At 46.4% G+C, this 18282-nt stretch overlaps 1 protein-coding gene across 1 annotated transcript in view; it reads left to right on the top strand.

Annotated features, from left to right (window-relative positions):
• Nucleotides 1-18282, top strand: part of LOC118257069 (voltage-dependent N-type calcium channel subunit alpha-1B-like) — a 282260-nt gene that overhangs the window by 119895 nt on the left and 144083 nt on the right. The window contains exon 7 of the mRNA XM_050714494.1: nt 12488-12591. Within this exon, the coding sequence (XP_050570451.1) occupies nt 12488-12591 (104 nt within the window). The remainder of the gene's footprint in view (nt 1-12487; nt 12592-18282) is intronic.

The raw sequence follows: 18282 nt of genomic DNA, 5'->3' as shown, positions 1-18282 counted from the left end.
ATTGCACAGATGGTGGTTTTGGGGCTGTTTCCTGCGTTGTGTCAGTGGTAGAGAGGCAGGGAACAGCCTGTTGGGGCAGAGATGCTCTGGACGACCTGTTGACATGTTTCGCAAGGGTGCTGCAACAAGGTGCAAGCTGAAGGTGCTCTTTGGCAGAAAGTGCCATTGTTCTCCTTTGCCTGCCTTCAATTGAGAGATGCCGGCCTCCCTCCTCCTTTCCCCTCCAGCAGATAACGTTCCCAGGGCTATAGGGACTTTCAAGTGGGATTTTCATCCAGATGCTCTTCCAACAATATGCTTGTGCCAAAGTCCAGCAAACACTCTGCAGCTCTCTTACGGGAGGAAATTGCCCAGCAAGTGTGGAAAGCAACATGCTCATGAAATAAGAGAAACTCTACGTCTGCCTTACCTGGTGTCCAAAATGAAACATCCTGGTGAAGCGAGGGCGTCTGCATGGGTTTGCAGGAGCTCAGGGTATAGCCCATTGAATTGGCTGTTATGCTGCCATTTATCTAGATTAAAACGGTTGTCATTTAGGTGGATTAAAAACATATGCTTATTTGTTTCTCGACAGAGAAGCAGGTAAATTTGGAGCAATTATGCCATGCAGGGCTTGTGGTGTCATAGTCAGGCATTGAGCTCGCTGGCCAGAGGTCGGTCAGCTCCTCGCAGGACAAGGGGGTAATTATCGGGACAACCTAAAGTGTGGCGAGACCTTTTGGCAGAGACCAGGCTTGCACAGCTGCTCTGTACGGTATGGGAGGAAGCCAAGACCAAAAAAAAAAAAAAAAGGATATTTCCAGCTTTCTTGACAAGATGCTTCCCAGCAGGACAGGTGTAAGCGTTTGAACTCGTCTGGCTTTTAATAAGTCATCTGCTGATCAACATGACCAAAAAGCTGGTTTGTTTTAGGGTTAGTTTGTTTATGAGCGTGGTCTGTGGCAAAATCTTTGGCTGGTTGGCCCATGAGTGCCCCTCCCAGTGAACACTCTTGGAATATGGAGAACGGCTTTGGGCCGGTTTCATAATTTTCTGCAGATTTAATGAATTTATACCATAGTAAATAATTTCACGCTTAAGATTTGGAATCTCACAGTTTTCATTCAAATATGGAACAATCTGGCAAGTCTCATGGTTAAGAAAAAATATGTATTCTTCCTTTAGCAGACAATCCTTCCCTTTTTACAAAGTCTACATAAAACCTCGTGAAACATCTTTAGGTGGAGCAGAAAGGATCTTGACCAACTACCACTTTTTTTTTGTCTGAAGCAGGAAAAAGGTGGTGATAAAACAGTTTTGTACTCCTGCCTGAGCAGTAGGGTTTGCATTAACAAAGAACTGTTGGACTTGGAGATTTTGCTGTGTTTTGAAGTTTGTGTGGCCAAACTCTCAGATCTAGCTCTTTGTGGGCTGTAGAGAGATCTTCAAGTATATTTTTTGCTTATAATGGACTAGAGAAGAAGCTGTACAGCTAAAGGTATTCTCATTAGAAGACAAAATGAGAAGGTGGCCTGACCCAAATAGATCCATGCTCTGCGCAAACCCAATTCTCTGCTGAGGAATGCACATGTACAATAGTCTGTTGTTCATATTTCATGCAATAGAATCAAGAATTTAATTCATTTAAACAGTTTTCTGGTATTGAAAATTTCTTGGGAAGATTTTGCCTGCGATGTTTGGAGGGAAAATCAATGCTTGAGGTATATAGGCTTTATTCTTTCAGGAAGACGCTAGATCTACATTTAAGATGACAAGCAAGCCTGTGCATTATTCTGAGGACTGCCATTATCTGCAGTGATTTTGGGCATTGATCCACAATTCCCCATGGTCGTTGTCAGAAAATGATTGAGTATTGGTTTCTTTAAGTGTTCTGGGAATCAGTCCGTGTGACTGTCTCTGCCCTGTTGACTTAGGGGTACAGGCCACAGGGGTTGCTGAGCAGGAGGGAAAGTTTCTGCATCAACTCACCACACCAACAGAATTCATGTTGTGGTCTGAATGTATCTTTATCCTTATGTGAATATTGCACATATCCTTGAGCAACTAGACTCTAAACATGTCATGTCTGTGCATGCGTAATTGTGTGCATTCTGCCCTCCTTGTGACTTTGAGTGCTTTTAGGGTCAAATTTGGCTATGTGATGAAAGATAGAAGGTACTTGAAGCCTTGATGGTTGGTTTCTCAGCAGAAGAAAAAGCTTCAAGGGAACCCTGGATTCATTCTAAGAGTAACTTTACTTATGCATGAGTCTTTTCAAGCAATGAGTGACATACAAAGCACTCTCGCTTTCCAAGAATCCCCAACTCCAAAGCAGTGCCTGTTTTTCAAGGAGCAACCACTCCTGAAACTCTCCACAGCCCAACTCCAGCAGCCTCTGTGCTCTCCTTCTGTGGGCACCTGGTGACACAAGGCCTCCTCCTTCCCAGAAAGCAGGACTTGGCTGTGTGCTCGGAGAAAAGAGACTTGAAGACAATGATGTGAGGCTTCTGCGGTGCTAGTTTTAATAATAGATTGCTCTGAAGTTTTGCTGGAAGAATTGACTGCCCATTAGCATTTCTGTTTGAGTCACATGTAGGTGAAACTATTTGAATTACTTGGTTTTACCAATAATTTGACATTTAAACTTACAGAGAATATTGAGTGCAGGTAGGGAAGGTTTTTTATTTTCTAGACATTGATTTTGAGGGCTTTGAGATAAATGGGTCCGGCTTGGTGCAGATGCCCCATGATGCTGCTGGGTGGACCATGGATCGCTGGTGATGCAGCGCCTGGGTCTGCTGTCATATCTGAAGACCCACAGCCAAATGGGAGCTGCAGGATTTGGAGGTTGCAAGCAGCCTGTGAGCTGCATTTGGGTGGCTCTGGTTACAACTTCAGGCATTCTGGGCTCTGTTCATTGTTGTGCTGCTAGCTTGCTGTGTGACCACAAAGAAGATGCTCACACATGTAAAATGCATGTTCCTGACAAGTTCTGGGCTGTGACCGCCCAGGGTGGTTCACGGGGTAGTTGGTTGCATGATTGCTGGGGTAGAGCTTTGTCCTGGGTACTCCACCATAGGTCTGACCTTCCTTAGCATGAACACACATTGCCTGTTTCCAATAGGAGTTGCTTAGACCTAGTTCACGTTCATCATTAAAGTCCAAACCCGTTTTAAAAAAAAAAAAAAAAAAAAAAAAGAGATTAATAAAAATAAGTGGGTAGAGTCCCTTGGCCTGCCTGTAATTTTTGACAGTGAATGAGGCTTTCACAGCACTGGGCAGGCAGGCACACTCATGAATAAAGCAGCCAAGTGAGTCCACACTATCAGAGGATAGAACGAATTTTTTATCAAGAACTCCTGTTAGCATATTTATGTATTGATTTATTGGTGCCATAAGCCTTCAGATCAAGGCATAAACCATCAGCATTTTTGCTTTTTCAGTCTCCCCATCTCTGTGCACCTTTGGAAAGGGTAGGGGGAGAAACAAAGAGAGGAATTTAGCTGCTATTTTAATTTGGTTGAATTAACCTTATTACTGCGTGCAACAACTGTACTTAGTACATGTTTGTATGTGGTTAGCAATATCCTAGCAAAATTTTAATGCTGCAAGCTTTGAGGATTTTTCCAAGGGTCATCTTCTGTTATTTGAGTTGATTTTGTGCATTTGGATGCTTTCCTCTGAAAGCCCAGTTCCTGGAATTATGTGCTTGAGAGAATCATAACTCACTTCCTCTCTATTTGGGACATTTTAGCTCTCATCATTGGAAAGAAAAGCTAGAAAATTTGGATCCTAAAGCATTGAAACCCAAAGTGCTAATTGTCTATCGGTATGCTTCCACCAAAACCTCCAAAGGGATTCTTTAACTTTAGCACCCCAAGCTTGTTACAGGTTTGGTAGGGCTCTTGGGCCAAGAGGACGAGAGCTAATGCCAGGCCTGGTGTCTCAGCATAGCTGGTGCTGCCAAGGCTTTTAAATTCTGCAGTTGAGGCTGATTCTGTGTTGTTTCAAGCCATGAGCAGTTTGACTTTGCAGGTTGTGAAATATTCTGGATTTTATTTTGATTCTAGTAGTGAATAACTGTTCTGCTCCTCTAAATATCAGGTGACTGCAGTGCTGGGTGCAAGCGACCCCCTTTTTAAGGGGGCAGAAGGACGATCTCCATTTCAAACCGTCATTGTTTTTAGTGTTGTGAGACTCAGAGGAGTTGTGGATATTTTTATTTTTTTTCTGACGCCCACTTGGGCACCAGGAGTTATGGATGGATCCAAGCAGTAGCAAGGGGCTTTCAACAAGGTGGATTATTGTTTTCTTACAACAGTGTGGCAGGATGACCCATATCCTGACGGTAAAAAGTTAGAGTGGAATAACTCAAACATCTTCTGTGAGGGAGAGGGTATTCTCAGAAACACTGATTTGGGTGTAGATGTGCCAGGAGTTTAGAGCACCTCTTCCCAGAGAGTTCACTTTGAGCAGGCATTGTATGCAGGATTTGATTGGTTTTGGCCAATGTTAAATGTAAAAAGTGCAGGGGGGCAGTGGGCTCTTTAAATGCTTTTCTTGCAACTGCTGACCCTCAGGACAACAGCTATCCCATCCCAAAGGGCCCCCCAGAAAACACATCCTCTGCCCCAAAATCCAAAACCCACGTGGGAGCTGCTGTAGAGGCACAGAAGGCACAATTGTAATGTGGTAGAGGAGGAGGCAGGAAGATCCTCCAACCTTTGGTTGTTAGCTGGACCTCAGATGGACTTTAGGGCTTCCTGAGATCCTGTCCAGCCCAGGGCACACATGGAGACCTCCAGTTAGGGAGTTTGCCTCAAAACACATGTAAGTGGACAAAACCACCAGTGTTTATTCCTGACTCCAGATTTCTCTGCAGGTTGCTGGCCTGGGGCTCTTCCATTTTGAATCACTTTCTCTACATGCAGGGGCACCTGAATGGACCTGATCCCACTGATCCCAAACGGAGAGATGCTCAAGAAGATCATCTGAATCGCAGTCCAACTCTGTCTCAGTGTATGCAGCAAGTGCAGGAGTGTGATTTGGGCCGACCACTAATTTCATTAACCAACCCATTTTAGTTTTCTCCTTCACACAGATGAGCACACCAGGCAGGTGCTCTGTCATCTGCCTCCTGTGGGTAGTACAACCCCTGAGCATCAATCGGACGTGCACCTCTCTGCCAATTTAATTTTGCTCGGAAGGGTCAATCGCCAGCACTCCCTGGCTATCATGTCCCTGCAGAGCTAAATACCAGATGCTCTCTGCAAATGGACCGTAACATCTGAAAGTCAGTAACTAAAGTTAGCGGGCTGACTATGTGCCAAGATTGAATTTAAGGAGAAACTATCAAAAAAAAAAAAAAAAGTAGTACATGACTGTTTTGCAGATTCTGATATTTTATATGATAAACCAGAACACGGGGTCAGAACTTAAGGTAGTTTTCTCTCCTGATTCTCCTAGTGGTCTACTGGGAAATGTGGAAGCAGCTTTCCTCTCACCTTCCTGTGACCCTATTTCACCTTCTATAAAGCTGGGAATAGAAATAAAGTTGTCCTCAGTGCAGGGGTTGTTGGTATTTCTGGGTGAAAAGAGATGTACAAGATTTAAATGATGAAAGCCTTTTTAAAATTTTATTTTTTTTCCTTCTGTTTTCAGTTGATGCAGAGAGATAGGGAAGGGAAGGTAGGAAAAAAGGGAGAAAAAGAAATGTTTGAAAATAAATTAATCTTAATAACTTTTCTGATAACTAAGTACATGGAATAGAGGAAAGAAAATATTTCAAAGCTCTGCTGAAAGAGATGAAGCCGCGTCGACTATTTCCTAGTCCCCTACGCTTATTTCTGAGGGTTACAGTATTTTGAGAACTGTTTTGTGACCATCTTTGTTGAAAATAAAACATAGAATACAGTAAAGCTATTTGATAGCCTGCTAGGTTTTAGGCTTGAGGGTTGTTGTTGGTGTTTTTTGTTTTGTTTTTTGAGATTCTAACCAAATCTCTCATGTTCTGGTGAATGCATGGGTCTGCAGTCGACTAGGCTGGATTTTGGTGCAGATCTGTCATCTCTAGAGATTTCAGTTGAGCAGGGTCCAGACTTTCCAGCAGGGATTCCAGTTAAAAATATAGCTCAAATAATAATGAATATTTCTTGCCTTGAATAGACAAAGCTTATGCTTTCCCACAGGTATGTATTCAAGGACTTCAGATGAGTTGGATTTGGACTTGGACCTGTTAAGTTCACATGAAGCCTATGTACCTCACTGTCCATCTGTGAAAGCACTTGCTACTTTCTGTAACTGCAAACTGATGCTATGGTAGTGTGGACCACGTAGCGTCCTAGAGAAGTAGCCACATTAAACTTCATTTGAGTCTGTGACTATTTTTGCAAATAGACTGGGTAGTCATTAATTCCACAGATTGAACTAAGAAAAGCCTTTCACAGCAAATTTGGGTTTGCTGCCTTAATGCCGTTTTGTGCAAGGTCTTACTCTGATGAAGAGCTCAGCAGGCATAATTTGGTGCCTGGAGAAAAAATGTGCTGGACAGAGCAGGGCTCCATGTGCTGACTGTACGTGCTTTACGTGGTTTTGATTCCGCTTTGTTGCTGGAAATTTCTCTGTTCACCTAATCCTAAGAATGGAAACAGATATAAATAAATCATACGTAAAGTGTTGCTAATTAACAGAAGCTGTGGAGAGAGAATTGTGAAAAATCAGATGAAAGGTAAATAAAGTTCGTCTGTCAAAGACAGCTGAGAGTTTTCCCCAGTGCTAAATAACTTATTTAAGGGAAGATTGCACTTTAATTGCCCGGTATATGTCAAGCATTGGTTAAATTAAAGAGTGAACTTTAGGCGTACTACACATTTTGATTAAAATCATAGTAAATAGTTAAGGTCTGTGTTGTTTCAGCTTTGTCTGTATCTGTCAAATTAGATCCCTTCTTTATCGAACCCTACTCTGGAAACATTTCTAAGGTTTGTATGTTAGTCTGCTAATTGCTTGTTTTTCATATCGACAGAGAATATGCTGAAGGATGGGACAGAACAAAGTCTTCCTTGGAGGTGTGGGGCAATTACTTCAGGGTTGTGATTCTTGCCCAAAGTGGCTGAAAAAAGAAAGATGTAAGCAGCAGAATGGCTTCATGTTTAGAAAAGGGTGGTGGTTTGCTCTTTTACTGTTTAAAAAAAAAAAAAAAAAAAAGGTGGAGTCATTCTAAGGGTAAATGGGTTTCTAGCAGTTGCTTTGGGCTTTCAAGCTGGTTTATGTAGCCAGGGAACCCTAGCTGGAAGTCTGCAGGCAGGACCAACCTGCACATTGTTCAGGGTCTGCATCCAGGGTGATGCTTGTGTGTGGATGATGGTCTGTGACTTTACACCTCTGCCATTAAAGGTCTCATTTAAAGTTGCAAAGTCAACAGATGAATGCCTATGACAGCATTTTGGCTGCCTTCAAGCAGTGGCAGAGGGGCTTGGTGTGAAGGCTGTGCAGCTCCTCTATTCAGTACTGCCTCCAGAGGTGCCTCCCACCCGCAGCAGTGGCAGAAGGGCATTCATCTCCGAGCCGTGAAGCTTTGCAGCATTTCTGTAGCTCTGGCTGCGAGCAGGTAGTGCTCTTGCACCATGGTGGCTGCACTCATGGGGGCACTTGCACAGAAAGAAGGATGCCATGCTGGGCACTGCTGCATGGGTGGTACGAGGCAGCTGGCCTGCACGGACATCCCAACCTGCAGTGGCTTCCTCAAAGCAGGTCCAAGTCATTAGGAGGTCTGTATAATTTGTTAATTATAAGCTTACAATAAGGTCGGCGTATTCCCATGAGGATCCGTGGTGACTGAGTTGGTCTGGCGTAGGACGTGTGGACATCCCTGAGCTCTCTTTCCCTCTCAGCACAGGTATAAAGGGGCTGCAAGTGGAGACGGTGATGATTTGGGGAGAGAGGCAATTAGAATGATTGTATTTTGATTAGAAACTGGGAAATCAGAAGCTGAAAAGTGAGATTTTATTGCTTAGGTTCACTGTAGCATGACAGTCTACAAATAGGGTATTCAAAGTCCCTGCCTTGTGCCACCAGGCATTTTCCTATGGCAAAGGTCTTTGTTGTTCTGCTGCTTTTGTGTTGCCCAAGAGAATTTAATCAGGTACAGCAGCATTTAATAGCTTATTTGAAGAGGTTGTTATTTAAACATGCGCTATCGCTGCTTGGCATGTGCTGAATGGGGCTGTGGGCAGTGGAAAGCAGTGGCAGGTCTTCTGTTCGCACCAGCTCCAAGGAGCTGTCAGCTCCAGATTGCAGATCCCTCGGGACTCAGGTTCACCCCCGGGCCATGGCTTTAGTGTTCGATTTGCTGGCTGCTGGGAGGCGGCACAAAAGCCCGGCTGTGTGGGAATCCCCCATCCGCCTCCCACGTGAAATACAGATTTAGGTTCTGTTGTAGAAGCTGGAGGAGTGTGGGAACGTGTGGGCAGCTGTGCTGTCTGCTTAGAGAAAAGAGGGGGATAGGATTTGGGGGATTATTCGTTGTTTGACTTGCTCTAATTTTCAGTCTGTAAATCTCCCGAAACCTCAGGTTTGCCACCCGCCGAACAGAGGCAATAACTTGCCTGTTCACAAGGCTGCATGTAAACCAAAAATCACTTAATGCACGTTCATCGTTTTGGGATTCCAGAACCAGGAGCTCATCACTGATTCAAACCATGATTAAGCAACCCTGGTAGGAACTGCACAGACTTCCCTTCCTCGGGGCTGTGGGTCTCTTTCTGCAGAGGCTGTTGCAGTTTTCCCACTTCTGGTGGGAGCCGTGCTGGCAAGGAAGCGCTGCAGTGTTTATGTGCTGCTTCCCCTGCCCGAGCACATCTGCTCCCTCTGATCAGCCCCCCGTGGAGCCTGGATTAGGCTGCAGGGCTGATGGGCCGTGAGGGCCCTGGTGATGCCCCAGCCACAGGGAGCGCAGAGCTGGATTTAGGAAGGGTCCCCACAGAGCTGGTGGTGTGCTGCCAGGATGGGGCGGGATGGCTGAGCAGGGAGGGCTTTGCTGACCTTTGCTGGCTGGAGAAGTCCCATCCTATGGTGGTGATGGGCTGGGGCTGGCTGGGACAGAGCTGCTGCAGCAGCAAGAAGCTCCAACAACATGAAAAAACCCTTCAGGGCAGCAAAACACAGGGCTTTGCCTCCCTGCTTGCCCCAGAGCTAGGGTCATGGCCAGGGCTGAAGAAAGGAAGCCAAAAGGTAACACAAAAACGTTTCTGCTCTCCACAGCACATTGCAAGCAGCAGTAGGCTGCTTTCAAGTTGGTTGCTTCAAAACATACCTTTAAATGAATTAATAATTAGATGCAGCTGCCATCTCATTAGCATAATGAAGCAGTGGCTGAACTGCTCTCTGTGTCTGGGAGACAAAGCAAGCTTTAGCACCGGCCTTCCCCTGCTGTTGGACGGGCTACACGGGGCTCCTTGTGCTTTGCTGGAGCACGCTCTGTTCCCTTTGGCTTTATTGGGAGCTCGGGGCATTAATCTCCCAGCGTGACAGAAACCTTTTAGCTTCTGCATTTGTTACAGGTGACAGTATTCACCCGTTTATCTCCACAGATAGCCAGCCATGGTGTTGTTGCTCGGGGATGTTGTCAGTGTGCTCGGTGCTGTGCGAAGGAAAGGAGAGAGTCCCCAGGAGGCTAAAGCCAAGGTTGTCCTGGGGCATCCTGCTGTGCCCTGGGCCTGCTGCGTGGTGCAGCTGGGCTTGTTGGGAAGAGCACTGCAGTGGATTGACAGTTTTTATGGGCTTTGGATGCAGAACAAACAGACCTCTGGGTCCTGGCTTCCACCGTGACCCCAAATTGTCCCTTGGACTTCCCGTCCTGAGTTTCCCCCTGTGCAGCCTGTGTCCCGTGGGAGTCTGAAGCTGCCAAGTTTAATGGACACAAACTGCTCGGTCCCTGTGCCCGGGGTGCTCCTGGAGCAAGCCTTCAGCTTGCTTTGGGCACTGCTCAGGTGGTTCTTGTGAAGAGCCCTGTGGCTGCTATCAGCAGGTGAGCAGCAAGGGAGCTCTCCTGTAAGCCCTGCTGTTTCCCAATGTAAATCTGGTGCATCATTGTAAGTGTTTTGTTTCTGCTTCTTCCCTGGTGGCTTAGACCTGTGGTTAGGATCAAATGGCACCGACAGTCAGCCAGGCATTACTCCGGTGAAGTATTTCAGCTGGAACATAAAAATTGATTTGATCTCTTGGCTCATCCTGCTTAATGAGCAAGCCTGGAGGTGGGCCGTAGCCCGAGACCCAGTTGCTCTGCACAGGGAGGTGCCTGCAGGACTTTTTCTGGAGGACAGGAGTTTGGTTCTCCTGGCAGCTCTCAGCTTTGATTCGTGAAAGCACCTCACCATGGCAGAGCAGCTGCTGTAAACTCTGCTTGGGTTCAAGTGTGTTTGGGAGCACTGGGAAAGATGCTGCATGTCCGTGAAGGCTCTGCTTTCTCAAGAGGGGTTTTCTGCTCACCTTTGTGTCTGGTGTTTTGTCTTCTGGCTTGTCCTGGATCCCTGTGTGAGACAGGACTACCAGAGCAAGGCCCTGCCCTGCCCTGAGCATAAGGCAGTCTAGCGAGCGCTCAGAGGAGGGTGGTTAATTAGTTGTATTTCAGCACATTTCATTTTAAGGGCTTTGATCGTGGCATGGAATTGCAGATCTGTCGCCAAGTTTGGGCTTCAAATGAATAAATAAATGATAAACGATCATTTGGCAGCAATGAACCTACTGCACTCTCTTTGCATGTTTATGTGGTTTCCCTTCTCCCATCTGTTCCCTTCCTCCAGCTCTTCCTTTTGGGTTTTCCAGCCCCCCTCGCCTGGCTGATGGCAGTTCCCCGCCTCGCTGAATCGGGAGCGTTGTTCCAGCCGGTAGCACGAGCGCTGCCACCTTGGTCACCAGAATGAGAATCAGGGCTGGGGTGCGATGGCAAGTGTTGGTAAAGGCATATTAAAATCCCTAAAATGAGATAACGGACTGGACAGAGTTCTCCTGTCCTTCTGCTCTCATTTTCCCAGCCTGTTTTCTCTTCAAATTCGTTTGTCTGTCACACGGTGGTGTCACACGAGTCCCTTTCGGAGGGACGGTAGGTGGCTGGGTTAGTTAGTCCCTGTTCCTCCCGGTGAGTCACTGATCAACTGACATGGATATTTCTGAAGATCTTAGCTATTTGGAGAACTGCTTGTCGTTCGTGTGATCTGGAGAAGGTTCCCCAGGAAGGATTTGTGCAGATATGCACCATATTAAAAACAACTTGGAAGGTATTGGCTTGCATTGGTGCCCTAAGCATTATTACCTGCAGAAAATGCTGTGACATCGGTCACCCACGTCACGGGTGGCTTGTGCAGAGACACTTTGAGATGGCATTGAGCACACCCGGCTGGAATATCCATGGCTGCATTTAAAGCCCTTACTCTTTCGGTGGCTCTTTTGGTCAGCAAAAGTTCACTTGCAAATATGATAGGGGATAGTGGCTAAAAAGCACCATGGATAACAAAGAAAAGGCACCTATACCAGTTAGAATGATTGCATTTTCTGCAAGGTGATGTTTGTAAGAGCTGCTCTGTGGGCTCCACCATCTCAGGATGGACAGGTCAGCCCTGTGCCCATGTTATTCTCTACCCGCTGCAGGCGGAGGGAGGAGAGCAGGAATGTCTTCGGGTCTTTTCTCTTCTTCTTCCCCTTCCCCCTCCCTTACACCTGACGTCAGATTCTCAAGTTGCTGCATTCTTCACTTGCAAGAAAAGAATGTGCATTTTTTCTCTTGGCTTCGGTAAATGGCCACGTGGCATTTTTCTTCTCAGCAGTTCCTTAAAGAGCTCCCTTGTGGTTGATGAATGCAGAAACTTTGTCATAAACTAAAACACCCTTCCCTCCCCTTAATCTAGGCTGCTGCTTATTCGGGGAGCCTCAGACGGGGTTTTGATGACAGAATTCCTAAGCGCTGAGCAAGCAGATGTGGGATTGCAGCCGCTCTGAGGACACCTCGGTTTCTTGCAGACTTCTTGTCTTCTCCTGCGCCATGTGCGTGCACAGATTCTGGGCACGGCGCCACGCAGCCCGGATTAGGGGAAGGCTTGTGGTTCCTTCCTGTCCTCATGTGCCTCGGTTCGGATGTAAATACAGCACTGATGCTCAGCACATGGCAGCTCACAGCTTGGGGGAGGGAGGGAGGAGGCTGGTGCAAAAGGCCTACACAGAGGTGGGTCATTTGAAGTCATATTTTGGCCCCGTCTGGAATTAGAGATGAATCTTTCTGCTGGAGCTGACGGTGAATTGTGGGGTGGGCGGTGGGACAGTCAGCTTGGTTTGTTAGGTCTTTTGCTGGTAGTTAAAACTTATCATATTTACATCATAACTAACCAGTACATCGGTGGTAGACAGCCCCAAGGAAATCTGAGGGGAATCACCTCTCTGCCCTGCACGTTATGCTGCGGTGCTCCTGAGCCTGATTAATATTTGTTTTTCTCTCTCCCCTTCTCTTGGTTTCTAGACAAATGATGCTGCAGGAAATACCTGGAACTGGCTTTACTTCATCCCTCTCATCATCATTGGCTCTTTCTTCATGCTCAACTTGGTGCTGGGCGTCCTGTCAGGGTAAGACACCAATGACTTGCTTGTCTCCACCTGGACGTGAGAAGGGAAGGCGTTTGTGGGTTTTAGCTCTGTGGAGAGGATGTAGGTGACAAAGAGAAGACGAAGTGATACATTGTGCTGTACAGCGCCCCTCTTCACGCACTTCCTACCCTGTCCTTCCCTTGCTGTGGGCTATTCCTATAAGAATGCAGAGCTATAGGGCACAGGATAGGCTAAATTGAGATGATTCTGAATCCAGACAGAAGTTAAGCGAATTTCTCTAGTTATATTGGCTCAGGCCTGTAGAGCCACCACTTGCTCTTGTGTTGCCTTAAAAATCAAAGTGCTCATAATGGATTTGGTCTAGCTGTGCAGCATGGGGAAATTTGACGCTCCAATAAAAGGCAATTAAAAGATCTCGGCTTCATTTACTTATTTATTTTAAATCTCTAGCCATTGAAGCCAACGTCTGGAGTTTGGGGACGTACCGGTCTCTTGATGTTCAAAGCCCGGGGGTCAGCCAAGGATTCAGCGTTTGCTGGATATGAGTTCTGGGTTTGGGCCATTGTAGAGATCGAGCTGCCATTTTTGAAGCCTAGCTGGAACGCCCCCAGCGTCTGTGGAAATTTGATCTGCATTTAACAATCTGACTCATCTTAATGGTTTGTGAGCTCTTAGACTTTGGCACCTCATTTTGCACACAATTTCTTCCTTGCCCATCCAGGTGATCTCAATTATATAGATCTATAAAAATCTAGATTTATTTCTGGCTCTTGGCAGCTGGGGAAGAGAGAAAAGAGTTAATGTTGTTGACTGGTAAATGCCTTCCAGTGTTGCACATTTGCTCTTTAAGTTACTAGAGAAAGAAAAGTGTTTTCCAAAGAAGAGATTCATGCTCAGTGTTGTTATTTTGTTCGGGATCCTCATCCTCAGAGCACGAGCTGGGGTAAGGAGCAGGAAGCAGAAGTGCAATTGTGTTTGAAGACAGGGAGATGGACTATTACAAGAGAGCCCATGGAGAAGGCCAGGTGCTGCGCTTTGCTGGTCCAGAAATAATGCCCATGATCAATAACCAATGAAAGCCATTGAATCAAAGCCGTTCCTCAGACGTCCCACCGTAATCAGATGCTTTGCAATGGGGAGCTTTGTGACCATGCTTGTTTGACATACGATTTCAAGTGAGCACCAGAGGCAGGACCACGTGTGGTTTGTTAGGTAGTTCATCTTCTTCGTTGCGCAGCGGGGTCAGCCCACATTGGCTGAAATGATGCTTGTGATCTAAAACGAAGCTCGGCAGCCTGCAGGCTCCTGTTCCTTTGTGATGGATTCATGCGTATTTGGTGACTGAAAGATGGGAACCTCAGCCTGGCTCCCCTGAAAGCCTCTGTTGCTTGGGGCAAGCTATGAATATTATATAAATGTGTATCTTCTGTTGAAAACAAAACGAGAAGGCAGCTTTGTATGTCAAGTTTCCCTTTGTTAGTGGTAAGGATTGTAATATTTTCTTCACAGAGGGAAGCTTTTTAATTCTACTCTATATAGTGGTTTGATTTCCTTGGCTGGAAGAGTTCCTGGGGGGAGGCTGAAGAAAATGAACATCGTAGCGCCTGTGTTGACCACGTTGCTCAGCAGGCTCCTGGTGGGCTTGCAGCTATTGAGCAATGTAGGAACCTGGGTATATGTGAACAGTCTGGTGATGGAAAGACACCACAAAGACAAAAAGACCCTCTGAAGGCAGAGACTGTTGTCATTATATTCTCTAACAAAAAGTCCCAGACAGCACTTTAGAAAAATTAGTGGTTTTGCTGGAGGACATTCTTTGCATGAGTCTCCATGCCTGGAGATTTTGACCACTGAAAGAACTACAGAGAAGGGGTCACTGGTAAGTGCATGTGGACTTCCACAGGGCAGAGTTTCACCCAAGGACATAATGCAGTCTGCATTCCAGTGACTGTCAGCTCGTGGCTCCTGCAGTGGAGGATCCTCAGCAATATCCCACCTTTTGTTTTCTATACAAAAAAGTTTATTTAGGGTTAGGGGTTCTACAAAAAAAAAAAAAAAAAGGTTATCTCAGCATTCACTTACCTGCTTCTTATCTTCATGATCTGAGCACCTTGCAGCCTTTAGCCTCCTGAGGGTGGCACAAAGCCCTGCCACCTTCCCTCTCTGCACATTAGAGAGGGAGCAGTGGAGTAGAAAGAGGGGACATAATGTCCCCAGGCACAATGGCAAGCTGAGATTAGATCACTGGTTTCCCAGGCTTGTGCATGGTCTTTGTTACTGCCCTTTTCCACAAAAACCCTGTTGGGAAGGTTGTGCTTTATTTTCCAATATTCTGCCATATTCATCATGAGTATTAGAGTTAAGCTTCAACATGCCAGTCTGTGCTTTGGGAAGCCATGGAAAAGTCTTTTACCTGAGTATTTTTCATTGCTGTTGGTTTTGAACTATTTTCTCTCATGTATTTGTGCTCCTCAGTGGACAATAAGGAAGGCAGAGATTTCTGAAGTAGGTATGCAGACGCTATCACTGATTATGGCAAAATAAATAATCTGAAATGACAACAAAGTTATTGAGCTTCCTACTGATATTAGATTATACAGAGTTTTTCCATAACTCCTAATAGAATTTTCTGCCTTTCTGTAGTTATTTGTGAACCCATGTCAACACTGGGCAGCTGCCTCATAAGGTGGGCTTAGCTCCCATGTTTATATGTTTGAGCAGTGGAGATAGATTGATCTGGTTAGGATCCTGAGTCTCCTCTGTTAGCAAAATATGGCAGCATTTGCAATGCAAATGCTACAGAAGAGATGCTACCTGTTTCAAAATAAAGAGCAAACAACCTGTCCCCTCTGCTGCTGCTGCTTCTGGAATTATAATAAAAGTGAAGACAGGAAAGTGGCAGGGAGATGTGGAAATATGTGTATGCTGGTAAAAACTTGGTATAAAAATAACCCCAAATCTTGGGCCACAGTTGATATGACATAATCCTCCAAGTGCATGGCTATGGGTGTAATTAAAAGCATGTTGACTGTCATCCAGACTAAACGAGACTCTTCCTGCTGTACAGCGTGTCCTCCTCTAGCACGCTGATCAAAGCACTGCCAGTGCTCTTGTCATCAGTTAATATTTAAATACCCTCCCGAAATGGTGCTCTCTGCCTTCTGTTCCTTTCCCTTCCCTGACACGAGCACTGTGGGCCAGATAGCTGGCAGAGCTCTGCTCTCCTTGTGCCACCAAGTACTGAGATGTAGTTACCAGATGGAGATGTAGTAGATGTAGACCATCCAGTGGTCCTAGGACATGGGTCGTGCAGTACCTGGGAACATGGTTTGTCCAACAGTGCAATAGGATTGTTGCATTCTCCTGTATCTTTACCGCAGATATGAGTTGAAGTGGCTGGTGCGTCAGCCTGCCCACGCACTGCTAAAGAGGGGGATCTGCCTCGGGAAGTTGGTAGCAGTTTCCCCCCTGCCAGGCTGCACATCATGGGCAAAGACAGACTCTGCTGTTGTCAAACTATGGATATGGTCAGATATAGTTTTTCCAGTGAGGTGTGGTGGGTACACGTGTACAGGTGAGCTGCACTTCCAACAGCTCCTACAATCCTACAGCCTTTGTTCACAAAAGATGTGGGGCTCAACGGCAGAAGCACAGCATCCAGCTTGTGGTGTGGCAGAGGTAATGCAGGTTTGTGTTCCATGTCTGGGATTTTCCTCTCTGCTTCTCTCTTTGTATTCCCCCTGCTCTCTGTTTTCCCTCTATGATGCCTGTCTGATCTCTCTGCAAACTGATAAAACTCATCAGCCCTGCAGAAATCAGTGGAGCAGGAAAAAACAGGTTAATTTTTCTGGAGGAGCGTTTGATGAGTGCCATGGCTGATTCAAGAGAAGGTCGGGGCTGTGTGGGGCCAGGAGAGCAGAAGCAGGAGGAGAGATTTCTCTCCCTTTTGGTAACATTAAGACATTTGGTAGGCTCATTTGCTTCTTTATTGGAGCTATAGTGGTCTGCCACTTGAAGACAGACAAGTGAGACACGTCTTGCTCATGCTGGAGAGCTGCACTTGGCTTTGTTTCTCTGTTTTAATCATGAAAAGCTGGCCTAGCCATGCAGACCTCATCCCAGGATGTTGGGGTATCTGATTTCCCAGAACCTGTGGCAGTATTTTGTAAGGTTTCCGGAGCAGTGTGAAACAGCAAAATGTTTAGGTACTTGTATCCATAAGCTCTTACTCTTGAGACACCTTTTTCCATCGAATGAGGAGAGTGATTATGCTTAGTTATCAGATTCTTTGTAGACTCTTTGTGATTTAGGCAGCAATAAAGGCATCCATCACGGGGAATACAAACTTTCTATAAGAAAAAGGGATTGACTGTCAGTGGTGGCACCATGGGAACGTTCTGGCTCCAAGTCATGCCAAGAGGGGTTGACTCCAGACACCTTTTGCTTTTCCCTGAACACAGGGTTGTTTGCTGCGGAGCATGCCATGGGACTGGGCTTCGATTCTAACCAGAAAATGCCCAGTGATGATCCTGATAAAATTTTTATTGAACTCTGTGCATGGTTCTGCAGTTTCCGGTGAGGAGAGAAGAAAATCCCCCATGGAGTGGAGGTGTCCTGACCAATGCTCATTCATTTGTATGCCTTTGGACTGATTTCTTGCTAGCAGACTGCAGCCCTCTGCCATCCTGCTCTGCAGCTATTGCCACCAGGACATGGGCCCCCATCTCCATCAGCACCTTTAGCTCCCCGCTGTCCTTCCTTAGCAGTGATTTTCAAGGCTATGTTTCTCATCCTGATGCTGCTCCCCTCTCAGCCCAGCTAGCATCTTTCTTCTGTGGGCTGGTGGGATTATAGAATTTCATACTGCCTGGGTGTTGAACTGGGTGTTAATTTTGCCTGGTAATGAGCCGAGTGGTTCCGTACAATACACTTGTGACTGTTTGGATGCTTTGGGTTACACGATGCAAAGAGGATAAACATGATCACGGGCTTCTGCGAGGAAGCTGATTTGACTTATTTCAAGGCTAAGTGCTTTCTGGCACCATTTCACGCAGCGGTGAGGAGGGGTGAGGGTGGCGAGACGGTCGGAGCGTGGCCAGAGAGGGCAGTGCACTGTGGATGATGCATCTGAGTCCTGGGTCTGTGCCTCTCGAGTGTGAAAAATGCTGCGTGTCACATCCTCAAATATTTATGGTGAAGCCTGAGGGATCTCCAGACGAGCCAACAAAGAGTAATTATCTTTCCTGAGGTTTACTCATCTGGCTGCAATAACCAAGTGGGAAGAGGCACTGCGATGGCCAGTTTGCATCTTCCCTGTGTAAGTATTTCTGTAATGCTGCCCAGAGCTGCTCTGCCCTGAGCCGTGCAATGCCTGCCTCTTGTTGTCTGAGACCACCTGGTGTAGGAACAGCAGGGAGATGTTTTCTATGGATGGAGCATCTTTGGAACAGCAGGAGCCTGGCAAGGGACACAGCCACGGACAGTGCTGGCACCTTGCAGGTGAATTGAGGGTCAGGGTAAATGGTGCTTTTACTCGTCACTGCAGCACGCTGTTCTGAGCAGTCTGCATTGTGGGGTGATGCTCTGTGGGCAGAGCCACATTAAACACTCCCTGCCTTGTCCTTTGGTCTCCCCAGGGGATATCTGTTTCCACTGCTGACTGTGGTGCCTTGGGTCACTGAGACCTTGGGGCTGTTCGAGCAGCTTGCT

This window comes from Cygnus atratus, chromosome 19 (assembly GCF_013377495.2).
Source record: "Cygnus atratus isolate AKBS03 ecotype Queensland, Australia chromosome 19, CAtr_DNAZoo_HiC_assembly, whole genome shotgun sequence".
Lineage (NCBI taxonomy): Eukaryota > Metazoa > Chordata > Aves > Anseriformes > Anatidae > Cygnus > Cygnus atratus.
The sequence above is the reverse complement of the archived record's forward strand: the minus strand, read 5'-3'. Positions and strand labels throughout refer to the sequence as shown.